Genomic DNA, 25,219 nt, shown 5'->3' with positions numbered 1-25,219 from the left:
TTCGAAAGATTCAACAACTTTTATTGTCAAGTACAAAACTGCTGTGTGGAAGTATGGTTTATTGAAATTTCGAAAATAAATGCGGATTATTTAGCATCTAAACGAAGCAGCTAAGCTTTTCTCTGAATAGATGTTATTTTATCAAAAGTAAAGTACATCAAGAAAATAATACTTACTGAAAACACAGTTTCGTTAAAGACAGTGGCATCTTCATCCCTTAAGAAAATCTTGCACTGGTCGTGAGCATCCCACACCTGTCCAGGTTTCTCTTTAAACTTTTCGTGGTCTTGATCTTTCGAGGGTGTTCCTTGGGGTTCGTCAAACAGACACTTTTTGCTGAAAGAGTAATACAATAAAATGAAAATCCACCTTTATGAATTGTATAAATGTTAATTTGATTAATAATATTAATTATATAAATGTTGATGACAAAAATTATTTTTATGATGCTGTACAGTGTTTGGCACAGATCAATAAAATAATTAATTTCGTCTGTTATTTAAAACACGAACAATGTCCATGTATATATTTAATTGAAATTAGTGACACCAAAAATTATAGTGAAATTATACCTTAGAGACAAAAACTGAAACAAAGCAATTAACAGGAGAAAGAAAGGTGTATCAGTCACGAAGCTGACGTTCGCGCTGACTCTCTGAATGCACAACAAGCATCTCGAAAAATTAAGAAATAAACAATAGAGGAATAAGGCTCATGCTTCCATCCATATGTTAGTTTAAGTGTTAACATATGCATAAAATTGCAACAGAGCAGTATACATAGCTTAAAATGAGATGAAAAGGCACAATGTTGGATGAAATTATTTTACAAATTTGAATATTCTTTATCATGGTGGAAAATTCTAAAGCTGATAATAATGATGCTTATGGAGATAATCCTCAACCTATCTTTTTTGGAGATAATCCTCAACATACTGCTACACTTCTTTTTTTAAAGTACCACTTTATACTAAGTGTATAAAGTTTTTAATGTGAGATAATTCTCATCTTTAATTCTCATTTTATGTATATTAAAGAAAATGAAAGGATATAGGAAGAGGCTTACGGCTGCAAAGGCTACAATAAGCTTTTTCATATACAATTTTAGTACCCAATTTCCTCGTAATTAATCAAAAATTAAAATCACTTAGTAATATCAACACCGTTTGCTATTACTAAAATGGTTTTAATCATCATGCGTTTCAATTCTGGAAATCCCAGAAATTTTATTTATTTATTTCAGATATCGAACATTAGAAATTCCGAAATGTTAACTGCACCATAAATATATATATATATACTAAAATTATTATACTTTATCAACTTCAAAATTTTGCACCAAAAATTATTTTCTCTTTGAATTCTTTTGAGTCAAACAAAATAATGCCAATATTCATACTCAGTAATTAAACAAAAACTGGTCATGGCCAATCGATGAGATTTTGGTACCTTTGAGGTGCAGTTCTACACGAATTCAAATTTCTAGTACAAATTCATGTTAAGAGTACAGGTATGAGGATACCTTGAGACATTAAAATCAAAGATCAGACCGAAATGTAAAAAAGACCTTACCATAAAAAAAGTGCAAATTAAATATTTCTTTTGCAGCTTAGTAAAAAAAAAAAAAAAATTAACATATATTTCATTATTTCTAATCATCTTTGGTAATAAAACAGAAAAATTACCAGAAAATTTTTGAAACTCGAGAAGAAAATATTTCTTAATGACAAACTCACTCAGATTTTTCCAGAACTTCTGAACTGCACTTGGACCATGTAGTCTCCCCTTTCGTTCCTCTGCTAGGAGACATTACATGACCATTTGAAGGACACTTATTATTGGGAGGACCGTCGTGATACATTCCCAGACTGAAATATTAAATACATACTATCAGAGTTGCTATAAATTTAGTTAAAGCACAATATGTTATCAATATGCACATCGTATGCTACCAATGTTGATTTAATAGAAGTATGCTAAGCTGCGACAAACGGTAAACATCAACTGAACCAAATATTTTTCAACATAATTTACAAAAAGGGAGACACGACAACCAGATCTTTGGAGTTTTTTTTTATTTTCTGATATACGTAGTATAAAGAAAGTATAGTAATCGTCAAAAAATTCGAATTCAAGACTATGACAAATCTCCAAGTTTCAGACCAGACTGAGATCGAGAAAAACACATTTTTGGAAAATGTACTTCTGTCTGTGGCAAAGATAACTCAAAAATTCTTTGAGCTAGACAGATGAAATTTGGTATATATTTAAAACAAAATTTGTAAATTTCTATCAAATTTTGAATAAAATCCCTTCGGAGGAAGTCTGTCCGGTTGTTCGAATATATTTTATTTGGTATGTACATCTTTTCTGCAAGATTGACTTCCTTTATAGATATCCAGGCTATTTCATTTGTATTAAGATTAAATAATAATTTATTATAAAGTCAATTCATAATAAAATAGATCGTTGTATAAATTTATCCACTTACTTATGTCCAATCTCATGAGCAGCAATGTAAGTCGAAAGCAATCCTGCTGATGGATATGGTCGGCCGTCGTCGCTAGTTGTACCGAATTCAGTAATGACACATGCATGTTTCTTCAAACAGACACCTCCAACTGGCGCTAATCCTAATGATTGTAAAATGAAGAATAAAAATGCTATTGTAATTTTAAAATTATATTTAACTAAAATACATGAAATCTCCAATTTATCAAATTAATTGAATTTCAATTACTAATTAAGCTTAGAAATATATGCATTGCTCCATTTCTTTACACAAAAACAATGGTATTAAGATTTTCCATGGTTTAAAACCATCGCAAAAGTTTAAACATAATCAAATAAATCCAATTAATAGTAAAATATGCGTGTTCTTTTTTCTTGCCAGAATATGATGGTCAGAAATATTTATTATATATTTTAATATAGAGTTATGATTTTGAATCCAAAATATTTCAACTGATTAATTGGAAGATTTTGGTCGAGTAGTTTAGAAGGGCACGCATAAGTAATATATGGTCTTTATCTTGTACCAAAACATGTAATCTGAAAGTATATCATCAATTTCATTAATTCAATTAAACTAAGTAATTTCAAAAGCATTCCTCCTATATTGCTGAAAAAGAAAGAAAACTGATATCTTCATCAAGAAGAATTTCGCAAATTGAAAATTTTTAAAATGCTTTCTATTATAAGATATTCTGAAGGAAAAAAAATTCTTACCCATTGTTATGCCATTCTTTTTTCCCTTCTCCATGGCATAAAAATTTAACCTGAAATAAATATTTTATTATTGTATCTAAATTGATTTTTAATTTATTAATATCAATAGAATAACCACGGAATGAAAATGAAACTTAAATTTACATGTTAGAATACAAGTATAAATAAAATTATCCAGACAATAGATTTTAATTAATTGTATAATCATTATCAAATTTAACAAACTAGCAAAAATTGTCGCTTTCACTTTTTAGGCAAAAAGATAAAAAAGCTAAAATATTCCCTTGTTATTATTAAATTAAGAAATTGTATGCTTACTAGAGTTCTGTTAATTTGAAAATTGTTTTCAGATGAATTATTTTAATAAGGTCGTGAAAACTGACACAACATTCACAAACTGTATCTCATTGTCTTTCATTATTTATTTATTTATCTATTTATTAAAATTTCATAATTAAAATAATTAAAACTTATTGGAGTAATTTTACAAATGATTGTGCTTCAATTTTCAGCTGTTTACTTTTTTCAAACGCTGTAAGCAATTTCAAATCGATATTTATTAGGCAGTACTTGATAATAAATTCAAATATTTTGTAAAAAAAAATTACTATTTACACTGAAATAAAAACCCACACTGAACTATATAAAATAAACGGGACATAATTTTTAACACTGCCTAATATGTATATATCGCCTTCTACATTGAGCAGTTATTCTTATTCTTTTCATTACCATCATTATCTTTTGGAATTCAGATAAAAAAATTTATATTGAAAAAAATTATGTACCAATTTCAGTTTTGAAAATAAGCAAAGAAATTTAAGATACAAAATTTATTTTTTTGTCTAACAAATTTTAATTTAATAATCAAATCGGAAATTAATGTTTAATTTTTTGTATTTTTTAAATTTATTTATATAGATCGATGTAATTTGTTAAAAAATTAAAAATTATTATTTGTACAGGAGTGTGAATTTCAATTTTAATGAGTGAATTCCTGACCATATCCAAGAGATAAAGCAAATATTCATTTAAAAAATTCCTTTTTTAAAAAATTATAATATAAAAAAGAGGATTAACCGAAAAATATTTAAAATCATTCTGTTAAAAAAAAGATTCTGAGACTTATTTATTTTTTAATTTAACAGCATCAATTAAGATTATCGGATATATGCAACTCTAGTTTTAGACATTGTTTATTCTTGTGTACAGACGGCCACTCCGTTACCACTGAACAGTAGTTTTAGTGCTATATTAATTAATATAGCACTAAGTGAGCCTCGTCAACTTAATTTCGGAATTCGATGCTCATTTTAGTGAAGGAAAAAGAATATGGTGTTACAATAAAATATAAGATAACATTCCGTTAGATATTTCAAGATATGCTTTTAGATTTTTCCTGTCACTTAATGTAAGAAAAAAATCGTTTTATTACTTTTAACAATATGTAATTAATTTCTTATTTATGACAAAAAGCGAATAAAACTAAGAAATTATATATTCCTTCGAAAATATACAGACCAATGATTATCATGTGACTGTAATGTCATTTGAAACGATTCCATTACTTCATAAACTTAACAAAAAGTGAAGAAAGAAAAATTACCCGGATATATACAAGGCGAGATCCCAATGATTTGGATCGCTGTCTGAATCCGGGTTCTTTTTGGCTTGATATGCGCAGAAAGAATCCAAAAGCTTGTCTCTGTCACCGTCAGCATGAGGCAAATCAGACTGTAATAAAGGAATTCTAGTTATTGTAGAACGAGAAAATCAAAATAAGGTAAAATTCAAATTATCAAATTTTAGATTATCGTTGCCTGCATGAATTTTGAAATGGTAAGTTTTCCACATCATTCAAAAATAGCATTGCAAAAAGAATGGAAAGTGAAGGAAAAAGCCGAGTAGATTGTGACTGTGTCTATCACTATCGACCATTATAACTTTCCAGTTGCTTACATTAACATCCTTGTAATGCATGACATCGACTCTCATTACATTTCCCTCGGATTGGCACCTCGAAATGAGGAGGAGATGCTTGTTGGATCTCGCTACCCTGGTGGATACATAATTAGGTGGGGGATCTGGCTCCTCCCATCGATGAAGGGACTTACTTACTTCGGAAAAGGTTGTACCGTGGCCGGTGATGGCCCTTAGGACTCAACCACAGTTCCCGCCAATGTTGCTGTTGCTGCGGTCTGGTCATTCAGTATTCTTTATCTATGTGCCTTCTGGCGGGTCGGAGAGTCAGTGATATGACTTCCTGCTGATTGCGAGATTAGGCCCATGATAAATGATTTCCACCTGTTTTTGCAAGAAAAGAATTCTTCTCCAATCGTTACTTTCCCACAGACAACTGCGATACGCTGGCTCCATTCTCAGATGGCAGATTTCTGTGATACTCGATTGCAAAAACTTATCCCACGGTATGATAAGTATTACAATTCCGGTAGTTATGTTGTATAGGAGCTGAAATATTGCTGTATCTATTGTAATAAATCTTACCAGGTAATTGTGCTTTTTTATTTTGACAGGCTATGAGAAACTTCATTTCTGGATAACCCTCGTATATAGAGTATCCTCTCTAATGGTTGCCCATTAGCTAACATCTAGGCCTTTAGAGGTCTACATTTACTTCCATTTGAGAAACTACTCTAAATGTCATAAAGAATTATATTTTATATTCATTGAATCAACAGATATATTGCCGGCGTCGTAGCTTAAGGGTAGCGTGTCTTCCCCGTGATCTGGGTGTCCCGTGTTCGAGTCCTGGTTCGGGCATGCTTGTTGCTTGCCCTGTGCTTTATCTCTAAGTTGTGTGAATGAGCCCCCACCCCCTGTAAAAAGGGGTTGTGCAGGCTAATGTGTGTGTGTGTGTCACTTCATATGAGCTTGAAGTCAGACTTCTGCCTCTGGGTGCTCAGGGGTCTTTACCCTCAGAAGCTACTGCTCCCCTCTTCCGCTGTAAAGCGGACACGACGTCATCAACAGATATGTTATTAAAGGAATTACAAAATTTATATTATTTTATTCAGTTCCCTTTTCCATTTAATGTAATATTCTTGTCTCTCAATTATATTAGACAAAAAAAGTGTTCTATGCTTCTGAAATTAAAATCAGTCAAGAAGCTTTGGATATTACAATTTTCGATTTTAGACGATTTCAATAAATGTCTCTAGGAAGTTCCACCAGACACAACCTCCAGGCTAAAATTATTTTCTCTAAAGTAATGAAAAGCAAAGTTTCATAATTGCAAGGTTTTGATTGTATAATAGTGGAAATGATTTTGTTTGTTTGTTTTTTAAGTTATTTACTAAATGTGACTAATTGGTCCAAAAAATTATATAATTTTTATGATTGCCCTTACTGATTGTAACAATATAAAATATAATTCTTAATGTTCTTTAGAGAATTTTCCAAAATCGCTAAATGCTCTAAATATAAGCTAAATAATATTCATGAAGTGTATGCCTATCTCTAATGGTTTAGAAATTAGCTATTGCTCTATGATTAGAATGGATATACTGCAGGTTTAGTTCTTGTCTGTCAACCAATATTTAAATTAATAAAATTTAATTCTTTCTTTTTTTTGTCTTTTTTTTTTCATTCTTATATTTCCGTTCAAGAAATATATTTGTTTTAAATTCAATTTAAGAAATTTTTTTACAATCCTACGAATTTTTTCTCTTCTATTTTTGAAGAACTTATTTTGTTACTACTCCTATTTGATGTATCTCCTTTATTACACGAGTCGAAAACTCATACTTATGTAGAATTTTATAAAGATCTATTTTATGTTTATTCTACTATTACAATCACCAATTCTTACGAACTCTTATTCTTACAATCACCAGTTCTTACAAACTTTTATTCTTATAACACCAATTCTTACAAACTCTTTTTCTTACAATCACCAATTCTTAGAAACTCTTATTCCTACAATCACCAGTTCTTAGAAACTCTTATTCCTACAATCACCAGTTCTTAGAAACTCTTATTCCTACAATCACCAATTCTTAGAAACTCTTATTCCTACAATCACCAGTTCTTAGAAACTCTTATTCCTACAATCACCAATTCTTACAAACTTTTATTCTTACAATCACAAATTCTTAGAAACTCTTATTCTTACAATCACCAATTCTTAGAAACTCTTATTCTTACAATCACTTATTTTTACACTCACCAATACTGTGCAGTAAAATGTTAAATTAAGCCATTTACGAATGGAACAGGGTTCTCAATTTCACTCAAGTATTCACTTAGTTAATCTCAATGATCAACATGTTTGAAGATCTTCCAGTATTTTTATCTGTAAGTGTAGCCATTGAATCAATGACCAAAACAAAATCATCTTCATAAATTATTGTATCTTTGTAAATAAAGCTGTTGCCCTAATTAAAATATATAAAAAAAATTTACAATGTAGCATTTGCTTTAGTATTGTGAGGCTTATCGATCCTTAAGTACAGAAACGGAAGTTATCTTTTAAATTAGCAAGTTTCCCTGATGGCATAATCGAATATTAGCTGTGCTAACAACAATGATGAGACACATATCCTCGACGAATTATAGTTTTGTAACGGTCTATATTTTGTGTAATTCAAAGTATGAATTTTATTTTCTGAGGCGGCGCTGTCATTCAGGTTTACTGAGTATTGCATGACTGGTTAAACTATTTTTTTTTTTTATTCTCTTCTACCCAGAAGTTGGCGAATGCGACAAGTGCTTACATGAGAAGCAGCAAAACAAGTAAAAAAGATTCTCGCTTTTCCTGGGAATATAGTAAAAATTCGGGATCAAGTTACTGCCATCCAAATGACGACTACTTTTGACAGGAGAAAGGCTTTGAATGTTGATGACCTTAAGGTCTGTACCCTCAGTTCCAGTGTTAATATCGCAGCGCTCTATTTACTTCAGATGAATAGGATGAGAAAGAATAGCACTGTTATGGTTTATAATTCTCCTCTAGGACCCACCTCACATACGAGGATGAGAATAAATATATTTTTGATACACTGAATGTACTTTATAGATTGTACTGACTGATTAAAGATCCTACCACCGATGGCCTCAGTAAAATTTCGGTTCATGAGATAAACGTAATAGGTTTGTTTTGCGCAGCTCTGGTTTCTCATATTATCTGCTGCAATCTCGTTATTCAATCACTCTTTATGCCACGTGTGGTTGGGAATATATAATTTATAGTAATAATTTTGTTATCCCACAAAGGTACAACCAGATATCAACCTGGATATGGAAGGAGGAGAAGTTTCCGGTATTGCCTTTGATGGATATGTTAATAGAGTGGGGTCGAAATCCCTATATTCCAATGTCGGAAGATGACTCCAATGAAGAGGACTGAACAGTGATATTAGGACTCATCTTTAGTTCCCACCCCAGGGCTGTGGTGATACTTGAATTTCAAATCATTCCTTATACACTGGCAAGTCGAGGATAACTTTTACGTTTACGGTATAACCCTTTAAGACACTTTTTTTTCTAGTCATAGTATATTAAAATATTTTTAAGAATGAAATTGGCTTATGAAAATTGATTCTTTAACTTATTAGATAAATTTAATTTTATTAATTAATTAATTTGGTTCAGTAGCAAATCAAGGCACACTATTTTCTGTGAGATAAGGAACTGAAGCATTTGACTTTCTGTTTTATTGAAAAAAAATTTATAACTTATGCCAGCCTACATAACTTCCCATAAAGATTGAAGCATTTGCTGGGAAGCATACTTCCCATGGCCACAGAAAGGGTTAAAGAGATAAATTGCCAATGTTTCCTGATTTTCACATGTTATATGAAAGAATCAAATATAATAATGGGAATTTGTACTTACAGGTTGTTTCTTCATCACTTCCAGACGCACAATACTGATCTGGATTTTTTTCTTCAATGAAGGCTGTTGATATAATGCTTGCATCTGCAACAAACACCCAAAGAAATTTGAATTCATGTTAAAGTATTTTGGTCATATACACAAATACAGCATTATACTTAAAAATAACTATTTAACATTTAAGTGAAAAATAATGGAAGCTTATCATGAATGTTCATTTAATTGCTTTTAAAAAAATAAAAGAACAAAAGGGTGTGCAAAATAATTTTCTTTAATCCAATTATAATCGTTTTAATAATCGAATATAAAGCTTGGTAACATTTTTTTCGATTTTAAATTTGAACCAAAGACCATTTTCTTCATCTTAATAGATTATTCAGTTAGTGAGGCATTGCTCCATTAATTTATTCAGGCAACTTCAATTTATTTAATGAAACCTAACTGTTAGGGAAATCATTTCATTCTTCTGTCATGAAAAGAGAAGAATAACGATGGGGTTACTTATTCTTGTCTTCTACCGTTAGCAATGAAGAGAACAAGAATAGATAATGTTCTTTATACATGTCATAACATAATAGAATAATAAAGTCGCTCTATAAGAAACGGGATTAAACGGGAAACCTGTTGCCCACTTTCTAAAACATATGAAATAGGATCAAATTTTCGGAAAGAACCATAACATTAACTTCACAGAAGAGTGAAATATTAATGGCTTAGAAGAAGGAACCACCTTACAAGCGGTCATAAAGAAAATTCACTGGCTTATAACCTATATCGTCCATAAAGAAAATAATCATTTCTGAATTTTAATCCCCACATTAATTAAAAATAAAGCTCCGAAAGTGCATTTATGTCACCTCATATATGCACAAAACTAACTATCAATCATGCAGGCAAAGTATGCCTACTTGATTGAGACAACAGACAAATGCCTAAAGTCCCTTTGCTTTAGGGATACCTCAAGATTTTTTGTGATACTTTCAAAGTAATTTAACTTTGTAATTTCATTTGATTTATTACAGCAGTATTTTCGAATTAGACTGAAAAAATTGTTCCTAGGAGTTATTATTTTTCATAATTTGATCATTGAGGGATTTATTTTTCAACCAGTTGACTGGATTTCAAGGCAATAACTGTGGGAAATTTTGTATTAGAATAATTCTAATGTGCAGAAAAAATCTCCAATTTTTTTTAATCATTTTAGTTAAAATCATTCTTAAATTAAAATTCTTTATTCGCGACTTTTATGAAACCATAGATTGTTTTTTAAAAAAATATGAAAGGTTTGCTATGTTGGAAGTTTGAAAGAGGAAAGAGAATCATGAATTTTGTATTAACTAAGACCCTTGCAGAATTTAATCCTGCTCTTTTTGTACATATGTAATCCTGCTCTTTGTGAATATTTTGAAATTACTTAATCCTTTCGCATAAATTATTTGTTTGTATTTAACTGCAGCTTTCTAGATTAAATATGCAAATACGCTAATACTGACCTGATTTACAAAACCAAGAATAAGATCTACAAGTTGTTCTTCAGATTTAACGTGAGGTTGGAACATTTCGTAACCCTTTTGATCAAAGAATACGGCCAGTTCCAAATAGAGATTCTTGCCTTTTGCGTAACTTTCTTGCCTCTTAGTCTTTTCTTCTTTTTCTGGTGGCATTTCGTTCAAAGACTCATCGGACTCCGTTTTCATGTCGTCGAAATCCAAAGATCGCACCATAATGTCGTCATCATCTAATTCATATTCAGAACGAGGAGAAGGAATATATTGTTCGTCTTCCCATTTTTCTAGAAGAAAGAAACAGGACCATAACTTATTTTCATGTATTTTGTTTATTCATTAGCTTCTTGTAATATGTAGAGGGAAATTCTATAATAAATATTCTTATTTTAATGGACATATTGCTCAGGTAGCTGATTTTTACTTTCTCGTATACGAAGTATAGAGAAAGTACAGTACAAATGATGGACTGTACAAATGCTGGACTCGATGAAAGTGAGTACAAATGATGGACTGTACAAATGCTGGACTCGATGAAAGTGAGTACAAATGATGGACTGTACAAATGCTGGACTCGATGAAAGTGAGTACAAATGATGGACTGTACAAATGCTGGACTCGATGAAAGTGAGTACAAATGATGGACTGTACAAATGCTGGACTCGATGAAAATGAGTACAGATGATGGACTCGATTTTAAAAAATCATATTTTCGAAACTACTGTACATATTGCAATAAGTGATACATGAATTTAAAAAGAAATATAACAAGTTTTTTTCAGTTACAAAGGTTTGATGTCCGACCCTATTGTTACACAGCATACGTCCAATTTGTTATCCAATTCGTTTCAGACATTTTGTAGCCTTTTGTTTTGTCTATTATCTCTGAGGCAAGACATTGCTTATTTACCACCAAAGGTAAATAAGCAATGAGGGCTTAGTACAAATGTAGTACTGGGTGAGTACAAATGATGTCGATTCGGATTTTTTGGACCACCAATGCCGAAAACACTGCCAGAATTTAAATAATGTGTAGTGAAAGCTTATAATCCAGTTAACAGCTACGCTGCACGGGCAATTGCTTTTGTATTGTGGTCATGTTACTAGGCTGCGAACCACAAGGTCCCAGGCTCTATCCTCGCTCATAACCAAACCGCTGCATTGGTGACATCGGACGATGAACCTTCAACCTTCGTACAGATGTTGTAGCGCCCTCTACCAACAGCACCCCAAAGTCGTCAGACTCACTTGACGCAGCAACAAAAACCGCACAACGCTCGCCATAACGCTTGGCGCTACTCAAATGGGTACAGACGCAATAGAATCAACAGCTAATACATCACCGCTCAACAGCCATATCGTCCGTCTCACCTCCGATTCACTGGAGGGAGAGTCTGTAGTGAAAGCTCATAAGCCAGTTAACAGCTACACTGCATGAGCAATTGCTTTTGTGTTGTGGTCATGTTACTGGACTGCGAACCACAAAGTCCCAGGTTCTATCCTCGCTCAATTCAATTCGTCACAAACGCATTTGTGCAACATTCAGAACCATTGACAGAGTGATGTTACAAAATGTTTGGAATGAACATTTGTAACTCCTCATGCCAGGGATTATTCGCCAAGGATCATGCCATAAATTCAGTAAAAATGCTAAATTCACGCCAAAGGTTAATATTGCTTAACGGTCGTACGCCAATACCATGCAAGGCATTCACTGGAATTTCAACTTTATTAGAGAATATGTGAGAAACTGTTGGGTAAACCACTCCCGCTGGTTCTCTTTTATATTCTCTGCATTGCCCAAATTTCTTCAACAAAAGTATTGTTAATCTTTGAAATTAATGTAACTAAAGCACGAAAGTAATTAAAAAGTTTAACTTTACATTTTGTAATTAAAATTATTTTATCAAAACTCGTCGATGTTCAATTAAATTTCTTTACTAAAATCAGAGGAAATGTTATATCGTGAACTTACTCAAATATTTATAAAATATGGAGGATTTAACAATAAAAAGAATCGAGTAGAGGTTTCGGATCTAAGTTTTTTGTCCTACAAAAGTTTGAAATAGATCTACAATTTTGGTATAAAACACATAAGTTTCATTTGTTGGGGTGTATTTTCGCATTTACAAAATTCATTAATAGAATAGCCAACAAGCATAAATAGTCGGTCTGAAATAAAATTTGAATAAAAATCCGATGATAAAGATCTATAATTGTGGATACAAATTTATTAATTAATTTTCATCTATCTAATGTATGTTGGTTTTGTTCTTTGGAATATATAGATGCTAAAAAAAATCTCAAAGACCAATTTCATACAGTTATAATATATTTATATACTACAAAATATACAAAATATATTTATTCAAAAGAGTTTTATTAAATTTATTATTCAAGTTAAATTTTATTTATACAAATATATACATTCTTGCCAAATTTATTTGACTCGCTCATATCGTTGTTAAATTATTGTGTTCATAGATCTTCAAACAGAAATAATTCCAAAAATTATTTTTTTCGGATATAAGAAGATTAAAATGTTGAGATTCAACAAAATTTTGAAATCCAGTTCTTTGATTATTTCAATGTTTCCTCTTCATATTTTCGTTTGTAAAAAAGAGAAGACTTTCTTTCATCCAATGAAATATGTAGTAACTAAGTAATTGTATTAATTATTGAAAATTAATTTAAAAAGGAAGAAAGATAGTGAAATAAATATGAATCGTGACACAGTTAAGGGATTAACCTTTTCATGGAATATTTTATTATTTGTATTGTTTAAGTAATAAGGTTTGAAAAAGTTGATTAACTTTCTTGGTACATTTTAAAAATAAGCATGTTGCTATTTTTTTTAAAAAAAGCAAAAATTATTATACAATAATTGATTATCAAAGATGGAATATATTTAATTTATCGTACTGCTATTTTGCTTTTGTTTTTACTCATTTAATTTTTTTTTAATTTTTTCTTTATTTGATCCTTACATTGGGGGTCATTAATGTTCTCTGTGATGACTTTTTTTTTGCTATAAATTTTATATCAATATTTCCAGATTAAAGTCAAATTAATATTTGAAAATAATTAAAAAATTGGAGCAGTTTAACTTATTTTAATTGCAGACCTCATCATCATCATCATTATGCTCTTTGTCCTGAAAAAAGTTATTTTTAAAGAATGAAACAAATCATTATTAAAAGAAAAGAGAAATTGTTTATTAAATTAAAAAGGGCAAAATTCAAATAGTATTTCATATGCATTTACAGAAAATTCTTTTTCCTGCATTTATAAGTATTCATTTTTTTTTTTTAATTTTTTATAAATTAAAATGGAACGAGCCGAGATTTTTAGAAATTTCTATTTACTCTGATGTCAGTCACCGCTAATGTTTAGCTTATTTTGGCTATATTATTGATTATTCTTCAAAATATGATGGATGACCCCCCTCCCCCCCAAAAAAAAAGTTTGAAAGCAGCAGCATTTAGAAATTGTGGATGGGAATATTGTTACCCAGAGTGGAGACAGTTGGCGCTAGTTGTCTTAGATCAGTCGATCGAGCAGATAGTGTTAGTAGAGACCTGAAACAGCGACAGTAATGCCAAGACGTCTAGAGAAGTGGTCTCGCACAGAGGTGCGAGCCGTGGTACGATTTCTATGGGCCAAGAATGTGTCCCCATCGGACATTCACAGACAAATCGCTGAAGTCTACAAGGGTGAAGCAATGAGTAGACAACAGGTGGCGAAATGGTGCCATTCTTAAGCGGGCAGAGAGATTGCTGGAAACGTTTAGGTGGGAGGTCTGGAGCCACCCCATATACAGCCCCGATTTGGCTCCCAGTGACTATTTCCTTTTCCCGGCATTGAAGAAACATTTATCCGAAACAAGGTTCACATCAGACGGTGATGCTCGAAAAGGTGCTGAGAACTGGCTCAATATCCAGAGACCTGATTATTATTAAGACGGGATAAACAAATTGGTCCAGAGGAGTGATAAATGCCTCAACAGGTTTGGTGATTATATAGAGATGTGACCGCCATATATGTCTCTTATTTACCATTTGTATCCTGTGTCTGTTGTTGATAAAGCATTTTTCCTTTGCCTTTTTTTTTTTTTTTTTTTTTGATCACCCCTTGTACAAAGTATTTTTCTATGCATTTGAAAAGTGAGGTATCGAAAATTTTGAAATGAAGTATTTACCATCCGGAACAGACAATCTCTTTTGATTCGATGGTTTGAAAACTAGATGAAGCAGATCTTCTTCGTGATGGTTAGATCGCTTATCTGGTAGAAGACTTATTCCTAAAATTTCAGCTAAGTCTTGATCAACAGGTTGAATCTGAACGCTTCCATCTGGCAGCATCAGAAGTCCAGACTGAAATAAGAAGTTTTTGCAGAAATTTCACTTTTTTTTTTTACATTAATAACTTTTGTTATACGTATTTTTATTAAGGGAGTCCGGGACACATTTTGAAAAAAAATTTATTAATTAATTTAAAATTTTGAAATTTTTTGTACTGATTAACCATCTTATTAATAAGCAAAATCACAACACAAAAGTTTTCAAAATTTTTTTTAAACTTAAAATTTAAATTTTAAAAAAAAAAAGGGACGTTGTTTTAAATCGATATAACTCAAAATATTTCTGATCAATTTTCAAATTTTTTTCATTAAATCAAACACAAATATATATTCTTTCATTTTGATTCGGCAATTTAAAAAAATATTAATTTTAAAAAAAAATTTTAAAAAAATCTTGGGTACTTTTTTTAAAAAAATTCATATCTTGAAAAGTAAAAAAAATTTTTAAATTTGCTGAATCAAAATTAAAGTAAATAGTTTGAAAAGTATGTGTTTCAAATTTCAGACCTCTATCTTTATATGATCTGGACTTATATCAATTTGATCACAACAAATAATGAAAAATCGCAACATGGTTAAAAATGCGTTTAAAGTTTAAAAATAAAATTTATAAGAATTAAAACTATTTAAATACCTTTAAAAGCTCCCAGATGCATAAGAGACACTTCCCTTCCTCACAAGTGTTTGGTTTAATTAAAAATTTATTTCCAAAAAAATCAAAAATTACGCTAAAACAATGCCAGGAAATGTCTTTTTACATTTAAAGAGATGAAGTTGCCATGGCAACGCCTTTTTGACAGTTGGAATTTCAAAGCAGTGGTCAACAAAAATTATGATATCTCTCGTTCTAATTAAGATAGAAACATGATTTGAATGTTATTTTAAGCAGAAAAGCATGCAGAATTTTTTCAGCTCAAAAAAAAAATTTCGAAAATTTGACGATTTATGTGTCCCGGACCCCCTTAAAAGGAAGAAAATTTAATACGAAAAATTATATTAGAAGTACAACTTTAGCTCATTAATATATTTTGATATTCATATTTTTACTAAAAGAAGAAAAATTAATAGAATTGAAAAATGTGTAAAACTTTATTAGAAATGTCATTTTAGTTCACTAATAGATACTAGTACTCATATTATTATTAAAGGAAGAAAAATTAATACAAAAATGTAAAAAATTACAATGTATACGAGTATTTAGAAGAAAACTTCTGCATAACAATTTTTACGAACATTAGTTTATTTATAATATATATAAGTGTGTGTTAATTAAAATCTATGTGTACTTAGTATTATATAATTAACTCTCTGACTATTATTTCACTCAACTATATTTCTTATAATTCATTCTTGCGAACATCTTATAGCCTTTGAAGTATATACAACTTTAAAATCGATTCAATAATTCCATCCTTATAAGAGTTGTATAAATTTAAATAAATGACTTACATTTTTTGTGAGAATTTTTCATTAAAATAAAAAGTTAGTTTTGATATTATTATTTTCTTGCAATTTTCCAAATCTGTCAAAATACAAACTGTCTAAGATACAACAGTTTTTGAAAGTTCAGTAAACTATGCAAATGAATTGTTTCTTACAAATTAACATATAAAAAAATGGTAAAATAATAGTTGGAGTTACATAAAATGTTTATTAACTAAATAGCCTTTATCAACTATTTTACATGATTTGATAGAAACATTTTAAGAAATTAAAGGTTAGGACTCATGGAGCTTTTAAAGTTAGTTTTCATTATATATATGTTTGTTTAAATTTGTAAGATTTCTTAGTAACTAGATCCCAATGCATGCATAATATAATTATTCTAAACTACCTCAGACGGCCTCAGATTGAAATAGCTGAATTCGTAGCTATAATATCAACCTACCAGGCCTTTAAGAGAACTGCTGCTGCAACTGCTTACTGCAGCTGCAAAGCTACCATTAGATCCGATGTAGTGACAAACTGGAAAGTAGCTGGTGTCCATCTCTTGTTCAGGTGATCCTTCACCTTCAATTCTGATGGCCTTGAAAGAAGGTGCGAGAAGCCGGTTGTTCTTCAGAAGTTGCATTTGAACAGTGTGCCCGAAAACGGACTCGGTGGTAATATACAAATCTTGACCTTGTTCGGCTGGGGTCCTATGAGATATCTCATGGGATGATGGGTATTCGTTTGGCACAGATCCGGATTTTCTCATTCGTATCTTGACAAATTTGTACTCCGGAACTGCAAAATATTCCAGGCGATATAAATTCAATGTTTATAAAGAATAAAAAAAAATAAGAGGTGTGTATATTGTTTTTTACTTTCTTGTATAAGAAGTATAGAGGAAGTATTGTAATCGTCAAAAAATCGAACTCAATATTCTGATTAATTTTCACTTTTAAGACACATTTTTGGAATTATGCCTGTCTGTGAACACGATTTTTATTTGTACTCAAGTGATTCATGTGAAAAACGTGAAAGACTTGATTATTTGTACTCCGGAACTGCAAAATATTCCAGGCGATATAAATTCAAAGTTTATAAAGAATAAAAAAAATAAGAGGTGTGAAAAGAGGTTTTTTACTTTCTTGTATAAGAAGTATAGAGGAAGTATTGTAATCGTCAAAAACTCGAACTCAATATTTGGATGAATTTTCACTTTTAAGACACATTTTTGTTTGTACTCAAGTGATTCATGTGAATGACGTGATTATGGCAGCACGACGGGAATTAGCAGACTTTAAACGAGGAATGGTAGTTGGAGCTAAACGCATGGAGCATTCCATTTCGAGAGTCTTCAGGGAATTCGACATTCCGAGATTCATAGTGTCAAGAGTGTTCCGAGAATATCTAATTTCAGACATAATCTCCCACCATGGACAACGAATTGGACCGAGATGAGCGATATTTGGGTAGAATTTTCAATGTTAACAGACATACAGCACTCCCTGAAATAACCATAGAAATACATGATGAATGATGGACGTGGCAAAATTTGGCCTTAATGGGCTATGACAGCGGAAGACTGAACGAGTATTTTTATTAACAGCGCGACGTCGCTTTCAGCGCCTCTCCTCGGCTCGTGATCAGATCATTTAGACCCTAGATGACTGGAAAACCATTACTTATTCTTATAAGTCACGATTTCAGTTAGTTAAGAGCTGACGGTAATGTTCAAATGTGGCGCAGATCGCACGAAGCCATGAACCCAAACTGTTAACAAAACATTGTGCAAGCTGGTGATGGTTCCATAATAGTGCATGGAATTGACTGGGTTCTCTGGCACAACTGAATCGATCATTGACTGAAAATGGATATATTCAGCAACTTGCTGACTAATTGCAACCGCTCATGGGCTTTATGCACCCAAACAACGATGGTGATCTTATAGAAGACAATGCGATATGTCACCGGGCCACAGCTGTTTGTGATTGGTTTTGAAAAACATTCTGAACAATTCCAACGAATGATTTAGCCACCTAGATCATCCAACATAAATATCATCGAGCATTTATGGGATATAACGGAGATGTCAGTTTGTGCACAAAATCCTGCACCTGGAATACTTTCGCAATTATGGACGCCTATAGAGACAGCATAGCTCAATATTTCTGCAGGAGATGTTCTGCAGGGGACTTCCAACAACTTATTGAATCCGTACCACTTCAAGATGCTGCACTTTACCGGGGAAAAGGAGGTCCGACACTTTATTAGGAGGTATCTTATGACTTTTGTCACCTAAGTGTATGTAGTAGTGATATTTCAATGTAAGTAAAAAATATATATATTAAAAAAATATATAAAATAAGAACGGAAAACTTTTTCTTGGTTCCTTACTAAATTACTACTACTGATTTTTTTTAAATTTTTTTTTTGGCACAGTGAAACTTATATAATATTTTGAATTATATATATTAGAAAATGGTTTCGAAAATATACAACTTAATATCGAATTTTTATTCTCTATTCATTTATGGATTAATATTTTGATTACTTTTATTAAAATGGAATTCATAAGATATTTCGAATTGAAAATCTAATCAAGAAAGAATTTCTTTTCATTTTGGGAACTCATAAGCCAACTATTGCATTTCTAATGATATGTTAGAATTAATCATCGATTATAATTTATGATAAGCTTTGTTGTTCTTTAATAACTGCCATGAAGTGTGTGTTATTTATAGTCATTTGAAGATTTTATTTATAAAATATTTTTTATATAACAGCAACACGATTTCGCTAATTAGTTTATACATATTTAACTCATTTTTTAATCAAATAGAACAACATCAAAGAAAAAAAAATTTGGCTGATTTTGAGAGAAAAGAAACTTACCTTCGTCATAATTATGCACAGAAAAATACTTTTTAAGCTGGTCTTTGTTCAAACGCTTATGAATATCGAATGATTGTGGCTGTAAAATGAAACTAAACTTATTTAATATTTCAATGTTTTCTAGAAGTTATATGCTAATTAAATAGTAATAATTTTAAAACGGATACTTACAAAACATGACGCTATGATGAAATGAATAAGTAAAAATGAGAGAATATGTTTGGTATGCTTCATGATGAAAATCTCGAGAAAAATTCCTAAAACAAAATCATACATAATAACTTTTTAGCTTAATTAAAATAAAATTCAGTAGAAAGGGAAAACAGGAAAAAGGCAGCATTATTTTTTAATTCCCAAAGTGAGTTCAGCGAATTTTTAAATTTGAAAATAAAACCCGAAAATAAAACTAATTAATTTAGTAAGAACAGACAGCACTTGTTTTTCATTATTTCTTTTTAATTTTAGTATAAATTTTGCTTTGAAATAAGAGCGACCATGTTTTCCTCAGAGACCTTACGTTCACTATTTTATATTTAAAGAGCATAATAATAAAATCAGGATTTTATAAATTATCATTTCTTTGAATATATATTGAACAAGTCTTCTGTTTTCTTTTCAAAGTATAAATATTTCCTCAAATGATGAGAAATGATATATAAAAAAGGCAACACATAGAAGCTTCTAAATGCAGCATCCCGCCCATTAAGGTGCAAATATTTCTAAGCGTTTTTTGAAATTAAACCATCCGTTTATGTATGTGTAGTTTTATCTTAGATTATGTCAGATAATTTTGTGAAATGGCCTGTAAAGTGCCAACTTACACTCAAATACACACACACACACACACACACACACACACACACACACACACACACACACACACACACACACACACACACACACACATATATATATATATATATAATATGCAATGATAAAACTTAATCGAAATTAAATCCTAATTAATTTTCTAATTTCATCTTAATTTAGTCCATATAAACTCTATTCTAAAATGGCCTCTTATATCCTGATCCAATTTCGCTTTTTTTTTATTTAATCAGTGCTACTTGCACTTTATAAAAATGTTTACTTTTGAAAGTTCTCAGGCTCCGAGTAAAAGGATAAAAATCCTTAAGGTCTTTTAAAGATACCTAATTTCCCTTTTCTAAATCGACAAGTGTCAAAGAAATCCCTATCAAAATCCCATAGTATAAAAAATGTCGGACTTTTTCACTCTCTCGCTCCTGTATCGCGATGTAAACCGACGTCAGCTTCCTTATTATTTATTGTACTTAATATGCCTCCCGGATGAAATAAATCTAAAGTTTTAAAAATTCATAAATGTTTTTCCTTCGGCCACGAAAGTGCTAAAAAATTATATATTCATATATAATATTCTTTTATTGTTACAAGAGATACTTATGAAAAAAAAATGCGCAATATTATAACAAGATTTGCTCATTTAAAATTAAATCAAGGCAATTCAATAAAAAAAATTATTTCATCTTTTTTTTTAAAAAAAAAAAAAAAAGATATTTTAGAGTGAAAATGCATGATAATTTGGTAAGAGTAACAGAAAAAGAATAAAATGAAAGAGATAAAAAAATGAGCTGAAAAAGGAGTATAATTGACAATAACGCATTTTTCAGAATAATTTATACTGAATTAATACTTAATTATAAATTATTTACAACTCCCTTAATTTAACTCAATTTATAACTCAATACTTAATTATTAATAATTTATAACTCTAAGTTCGCCTTTTAAAGAATAAAATTATTTTATTAATTTAAAATAATTAATTAAAAAATAAATTTAAATTGATAAAAACAAGAATATTGTACTATAAATGAACATAATTAGAATAAAAAAGAAGTCAGAAAGGGAATTCAATGTTGATGATAATCATTTATCGGATCAAAAAGTTATATAATACAAATTTCAATATCTTTCAATTTGCTGCGTAGTTTTAGAGTGTAAATTCAGAATTTGTCTATACAGATAAAAATATCACATTTTCTTCACTTAACTTTCTTGCATACCTTCATACATGTATAGAGGAAAGTAGGGGAATCCTGCGTACCTAAAGGCGCTTCGTAATTGTAAATTGAGTAATGATTTTTCTCTGACCATTTCAATATTCTTTTAGTACAACCATTAAGTTCGAAATGGGATCAATTATTCTCCAACCAGTTTATTTTTCTCAAAATAACCAATTTTCTGAAAAGTATCTTTGGACTGTATTAACCCTTATGACGAGAAATACCACGCAGCCTTTTGCATCGTTGCCATTCTGCGTCTTCTAATTCTTTTTTCGACTAATTTGTCTTTCAAAAATTGCTTGTAAATTTTAAAAATATTTTTCTACTTCCTTTGTAAATCAGCGACAAGGTTTTTGGTTCTCTTCTCTTTTCCTCTTCTTCTTATATTGTTTAAAAATAGATGAATTGAATCAAAAAATAGTTTATTCTAATGTAAAATGGGAGGTTTGACAATATTTATTGATGCAAGTTACTTTTATGGCTTTGAAAAAGAATCTTATCTTAAAAACTAGTGACCCAAAAAAATCGTAAGAAAAAAAAATCGATTTTTTTCCATAACTGTGAAACTGGGACTTGAAAAGGCTTCTTCAAACCTATATACCTTTCACCATGTATATTCTAAAACATTCCGTGTATGTTGGTCATTCAATACAGTTTCCCGCACTTTTTACTACAGAAAACAGTTGTGTGAAGAATTACCCCACTTTCCTGTATAAATTACTATATATAAACAAAAAAATAATTTTGCTTAAATATTTTACAATTAATTTTTTTTTTTTTTTTTTTTTTACTGGTATCAACAAAATCTACTAAGTTGTTCAAAATTGTATTTTTAACAGACTATTTATCTCTGCTATCGATTGATTCCATTAGTTTGGTGTTTTTCAGAGAAAACTTCGAAGACATTTCTGTTATTCACCATAAACGATTTTTCGATGTTTTAAAATACGAAAAAGGAATTTTATTCAATGATTCCATTTAAATTTTTTTTTTCTAATTTTTCTCTGTTTCTCACAATTTTTCTATATATTTTTCAATTACATCCACAATAACTTATAACACTACAAAAAAAATGTATCTGTTTATTTCTTGATACATTTGTTCACGAATTTTCAAATGGAATTACAATATTATAGTAAATATTTATTGACTTGAAATCTAAGAATTTCACAATAAATATTTTTTCAAATATGAACGAAGCATTTACAAGAAAAATACATTTTAATTACAAGTTGTCATCTTTAATCGTATTCTCGTTTTTTTCTTTCTTAACGCATGTTAATTCATGGTGTCCCACAAGGTCTGCAGATTCTAATACTTATAGATTCGTATAGAACACATCAAGAAGAGTATTTTGATTTGTGGGGTCCCCAAATATAGCGTCATAGTCGAATTTAAGTCGAAAGAAGCTTGTCATCATAATCATTGTGCGACATCCTGTATAATTAACATAGCAATTTTTTTAACTTTAGTTAAAGCCTGGTATATAAGTGTTATGTTTATTATATTATATTATGTTTAAAAATAATTTGAAGTTGGAACTTCGAAATCCTTTAAAAACTAGGCTTTAAGCCATCTCTCTATGTAAAAGAATATAGAAACAATAAATATAATTAAAACACTTTCTATTAAAAAAGAACTTTTAGCTTTTATAACAGCTCACTGAATTCGTGATTAAAGCTTTCATACGAGTCTAATCCAATATAAAACTGTACTTACGTAGTAATATTTGGTAACTAAAAATTTTATTGCGTCTAGAGCTGAGAATTAAGTTAACGAGATGATAAAAAAATCAGTTTTTGTTTTCCACTTTTAAAAACCTTTTTATTTTTCAATTTAAAAAAATGTTAAAAAATACTAAATACTAATTTTTATCTCTAAATGGGCATCTTTTTGATTTCAAATAACCATATACACCATAATAAAATATTTTTCTATTTTTCAATCCCTGCCCTTTCGTCTGACTTCTTAAATGAGAATTTTTTTATAAAGTCTACATTTGTCTTTGCTGGAAATTCCTTAACCTGTTTCAGATTTCTAATGATATTTCATGTCCAGAAATGATAGCTAAGTAATAATTAATTTTCACTCTAAATTCTTCTTAAATGTATATAATAAGCATTTTCATATTAATTGTCTAAATTAGAGTTTCCAGATTTTTTTCAGATACCTCTATTTTTAAGCATAATGCTTACATAACAATTGTACCAAGTTCTTTTATTTTAAAGATAAATAAATTTTCATAAATTACACAAGTTACAACTTATAAAAATTAATTAATTAATGATTGGAATATTATTTTTTAAAAATGTCTAATTATTTTTTTAATCTTCTAATATTTCAAGAAAAGAAAAACTTTGAAATATGGCAAAAGAAGTATCAATCGATCCATTTAATTATTCGATTTTTTTTTTTTTTTTTTTTTACTAAAATTTTTTACACAACGATTTTGAAATAAATTTTTGAATTTATAGAATTTGCTCTATATTGCCTATATTGATCGATTTTTAGAAGATATTGATCTAATTAAGATAAACAAGAACTTACTACTCCTATAGAAGATAAGGTTTTCTTGATTCTTCAAATCCCAACGATCCTTTTTCAGTCCATGAGACAATTATGATTGGAAGCGAACGCACTCGCCAGGTGAAATGTAGAAACCTGTTGAATCGACGCCCCTTTAATATACAGGGCACTTTTGTTAGAGGCGCGGCCTTGTAGACAATACATGCGGGTAGTGTCTACTCGTCTTGTAGTTCGTGGTGTCTTCCCCCTCTTCTCATTAACACCACCATGTTGCAAGTTCTTTGTCTATTAAGAAACGGTTGAAGGCCATGAAACAGTGGTGTAAGTCATCAAAGCCTGCGTTTGCTTGTATTTTTGTCTTCTTTATTTGGTTCAATGTCAAATCAGATTTCACCGATAAGGTTATCAGTTGATTGATGCTTTTACTTTAGTTATTTTTGCCCAAAAAATTTATCTTGCAAATGTAATGAATTAAAAGAACAGTAATAGAATCATCTCGTTAAAATGTACCATAATTGTGCTAAATCATTAAATATTTGTTTTAATGTAATTAATCAGGAACAGATTTGCAATTGGGAGCTAATTCTGACAAATAAGATTTAAAATGTACCTTTTTTTTTTCGAAAAACATGATAGAAAAATATAATGCTATATGTTTCAGAAATTAATCATTGTATTGAAATTACCAAAGCAACACAATATGTTATAAATAAAATAAAGCGTTATTCCGATTTATAAAATATTATATGATATTTCAGATGCTATACAATATCGTATAATATTGTGCAAAATGATTCTTATGCTGTTGGTTGTCAGACGTATGATAGAATTCAGAAATGGCCCAATTTTGAATTACAAAAGAGTAAAAACATTATTCGGCAGTTTGAAACATTTAAATTAATTAACAATTTCTAAATAGCATATAGTTGCTACATGTTAAAGGGGAAAAAATCATATCATTTTGAACTTTTTAATTGAATTATTTGGAAGAAATTAACAGAATAATATATAGGTGAAATATTCGAGATACTGAATTTATGTGAACTGCATTGTGGGAAATAAAGTTAAAACGTTTGAAAATATAAGTGTTGTTCTTCAGAATAAAAAGATTGTTCTGGATAAATTTTGCACGGAAATAAATACTCTTTGGATTTTATTTCAAATTTTAGAATACAACTCTTTTCAACGCAAAGATAGAATTATTGTATTTTTTGAACTGAATTAATGAAATCATATGGTAGTAAAATTCTTCTACATAAATATTACATCCATAAGAAATTAGAATTATGAAATTATTATTAAGAAAGTCAGTGAGCAGTTTGTCTTTAATTTCAAATTAATATTTAATACTTCACATAGATTGTAAGTCATAGCAATAATTTTTTA

General features: G+C 30.0%; 1 protein-coding gene across 1 annotated transcript in view; it reads right to left on the bottom strand.

Moving 5' to 3' along the window:
• LOC129984178 (A disintegrin and metalloproteinase with thrombospondin motifs adt-1-like) overlaps positions 1-23,954 on the bottom strand; it is a 31,163-nt gene extending 7,209 nt beyond the window's left edge. The window contains exons 1-12 of the mRNA XM_056093986.1: positions 23,855-23,954; positions 19,437-19,522; positions 19,266-19,344; positions 16,834-17,171; positions 14,784-14,958; positions 10,574-10,872; positions 9,081-9,164; positions 4,834-4,961; positions 3,228-3,277; positions 2,491-2,632; positions 1,736-1,867; positions 177-336 (exon numbers count right to left, since the gene is read on the bottom strand). Of these exons, the coding sequence (XP_055949961.1) occupies positions 177-336; positions 1,736-1,867; positions 2,491-2,632; positions 3,228-3,277; positions 4,834-4,961; positions 9,081-9,164; positions 10,574-10,872; positions 14,784-14,958; positions 16,834-17,171; positions 19,266-19,344; positions 19,437-19,499 (1,650 nt within the window). The 5' untranslated portion in view covers positions 19,500-19,522; positions 23,855-23,954. The remainder of the gene's footprint in view (positions 1-176; positions 337-1,735; positions 1,868-2,490; positions 2,633-3,227; positions 3,278-4,833; positions 4,962-9,080; positions 9,165-10,573; positions 10,873-14,783; positions 14,959-16,833; positions 17,172-19,265; positions 19,345-19,436; positions 19,523-23,854) is intronic.
• Between the last annotated feature and the right edge of the window lie 1,265 nt (positions 23,955-25,219).

Source organism: Argiope bruennichi, chromosome 9 (genome assembly GCF_947563725.1).
Source record: "Argiope bruennichi chromosome 9, qqArgBrue1.1, whole genome shotgun sequence".
NCBI classification, from domain to species: Eukaryota; Metazoa; Arthropoda; class Arachnida; order Araneae; family Araneidae; genus Argiope; species Argiope bruennichi.
This window is presented reverse-complemented; position numbering and strand designations above follow the sequence as displayed.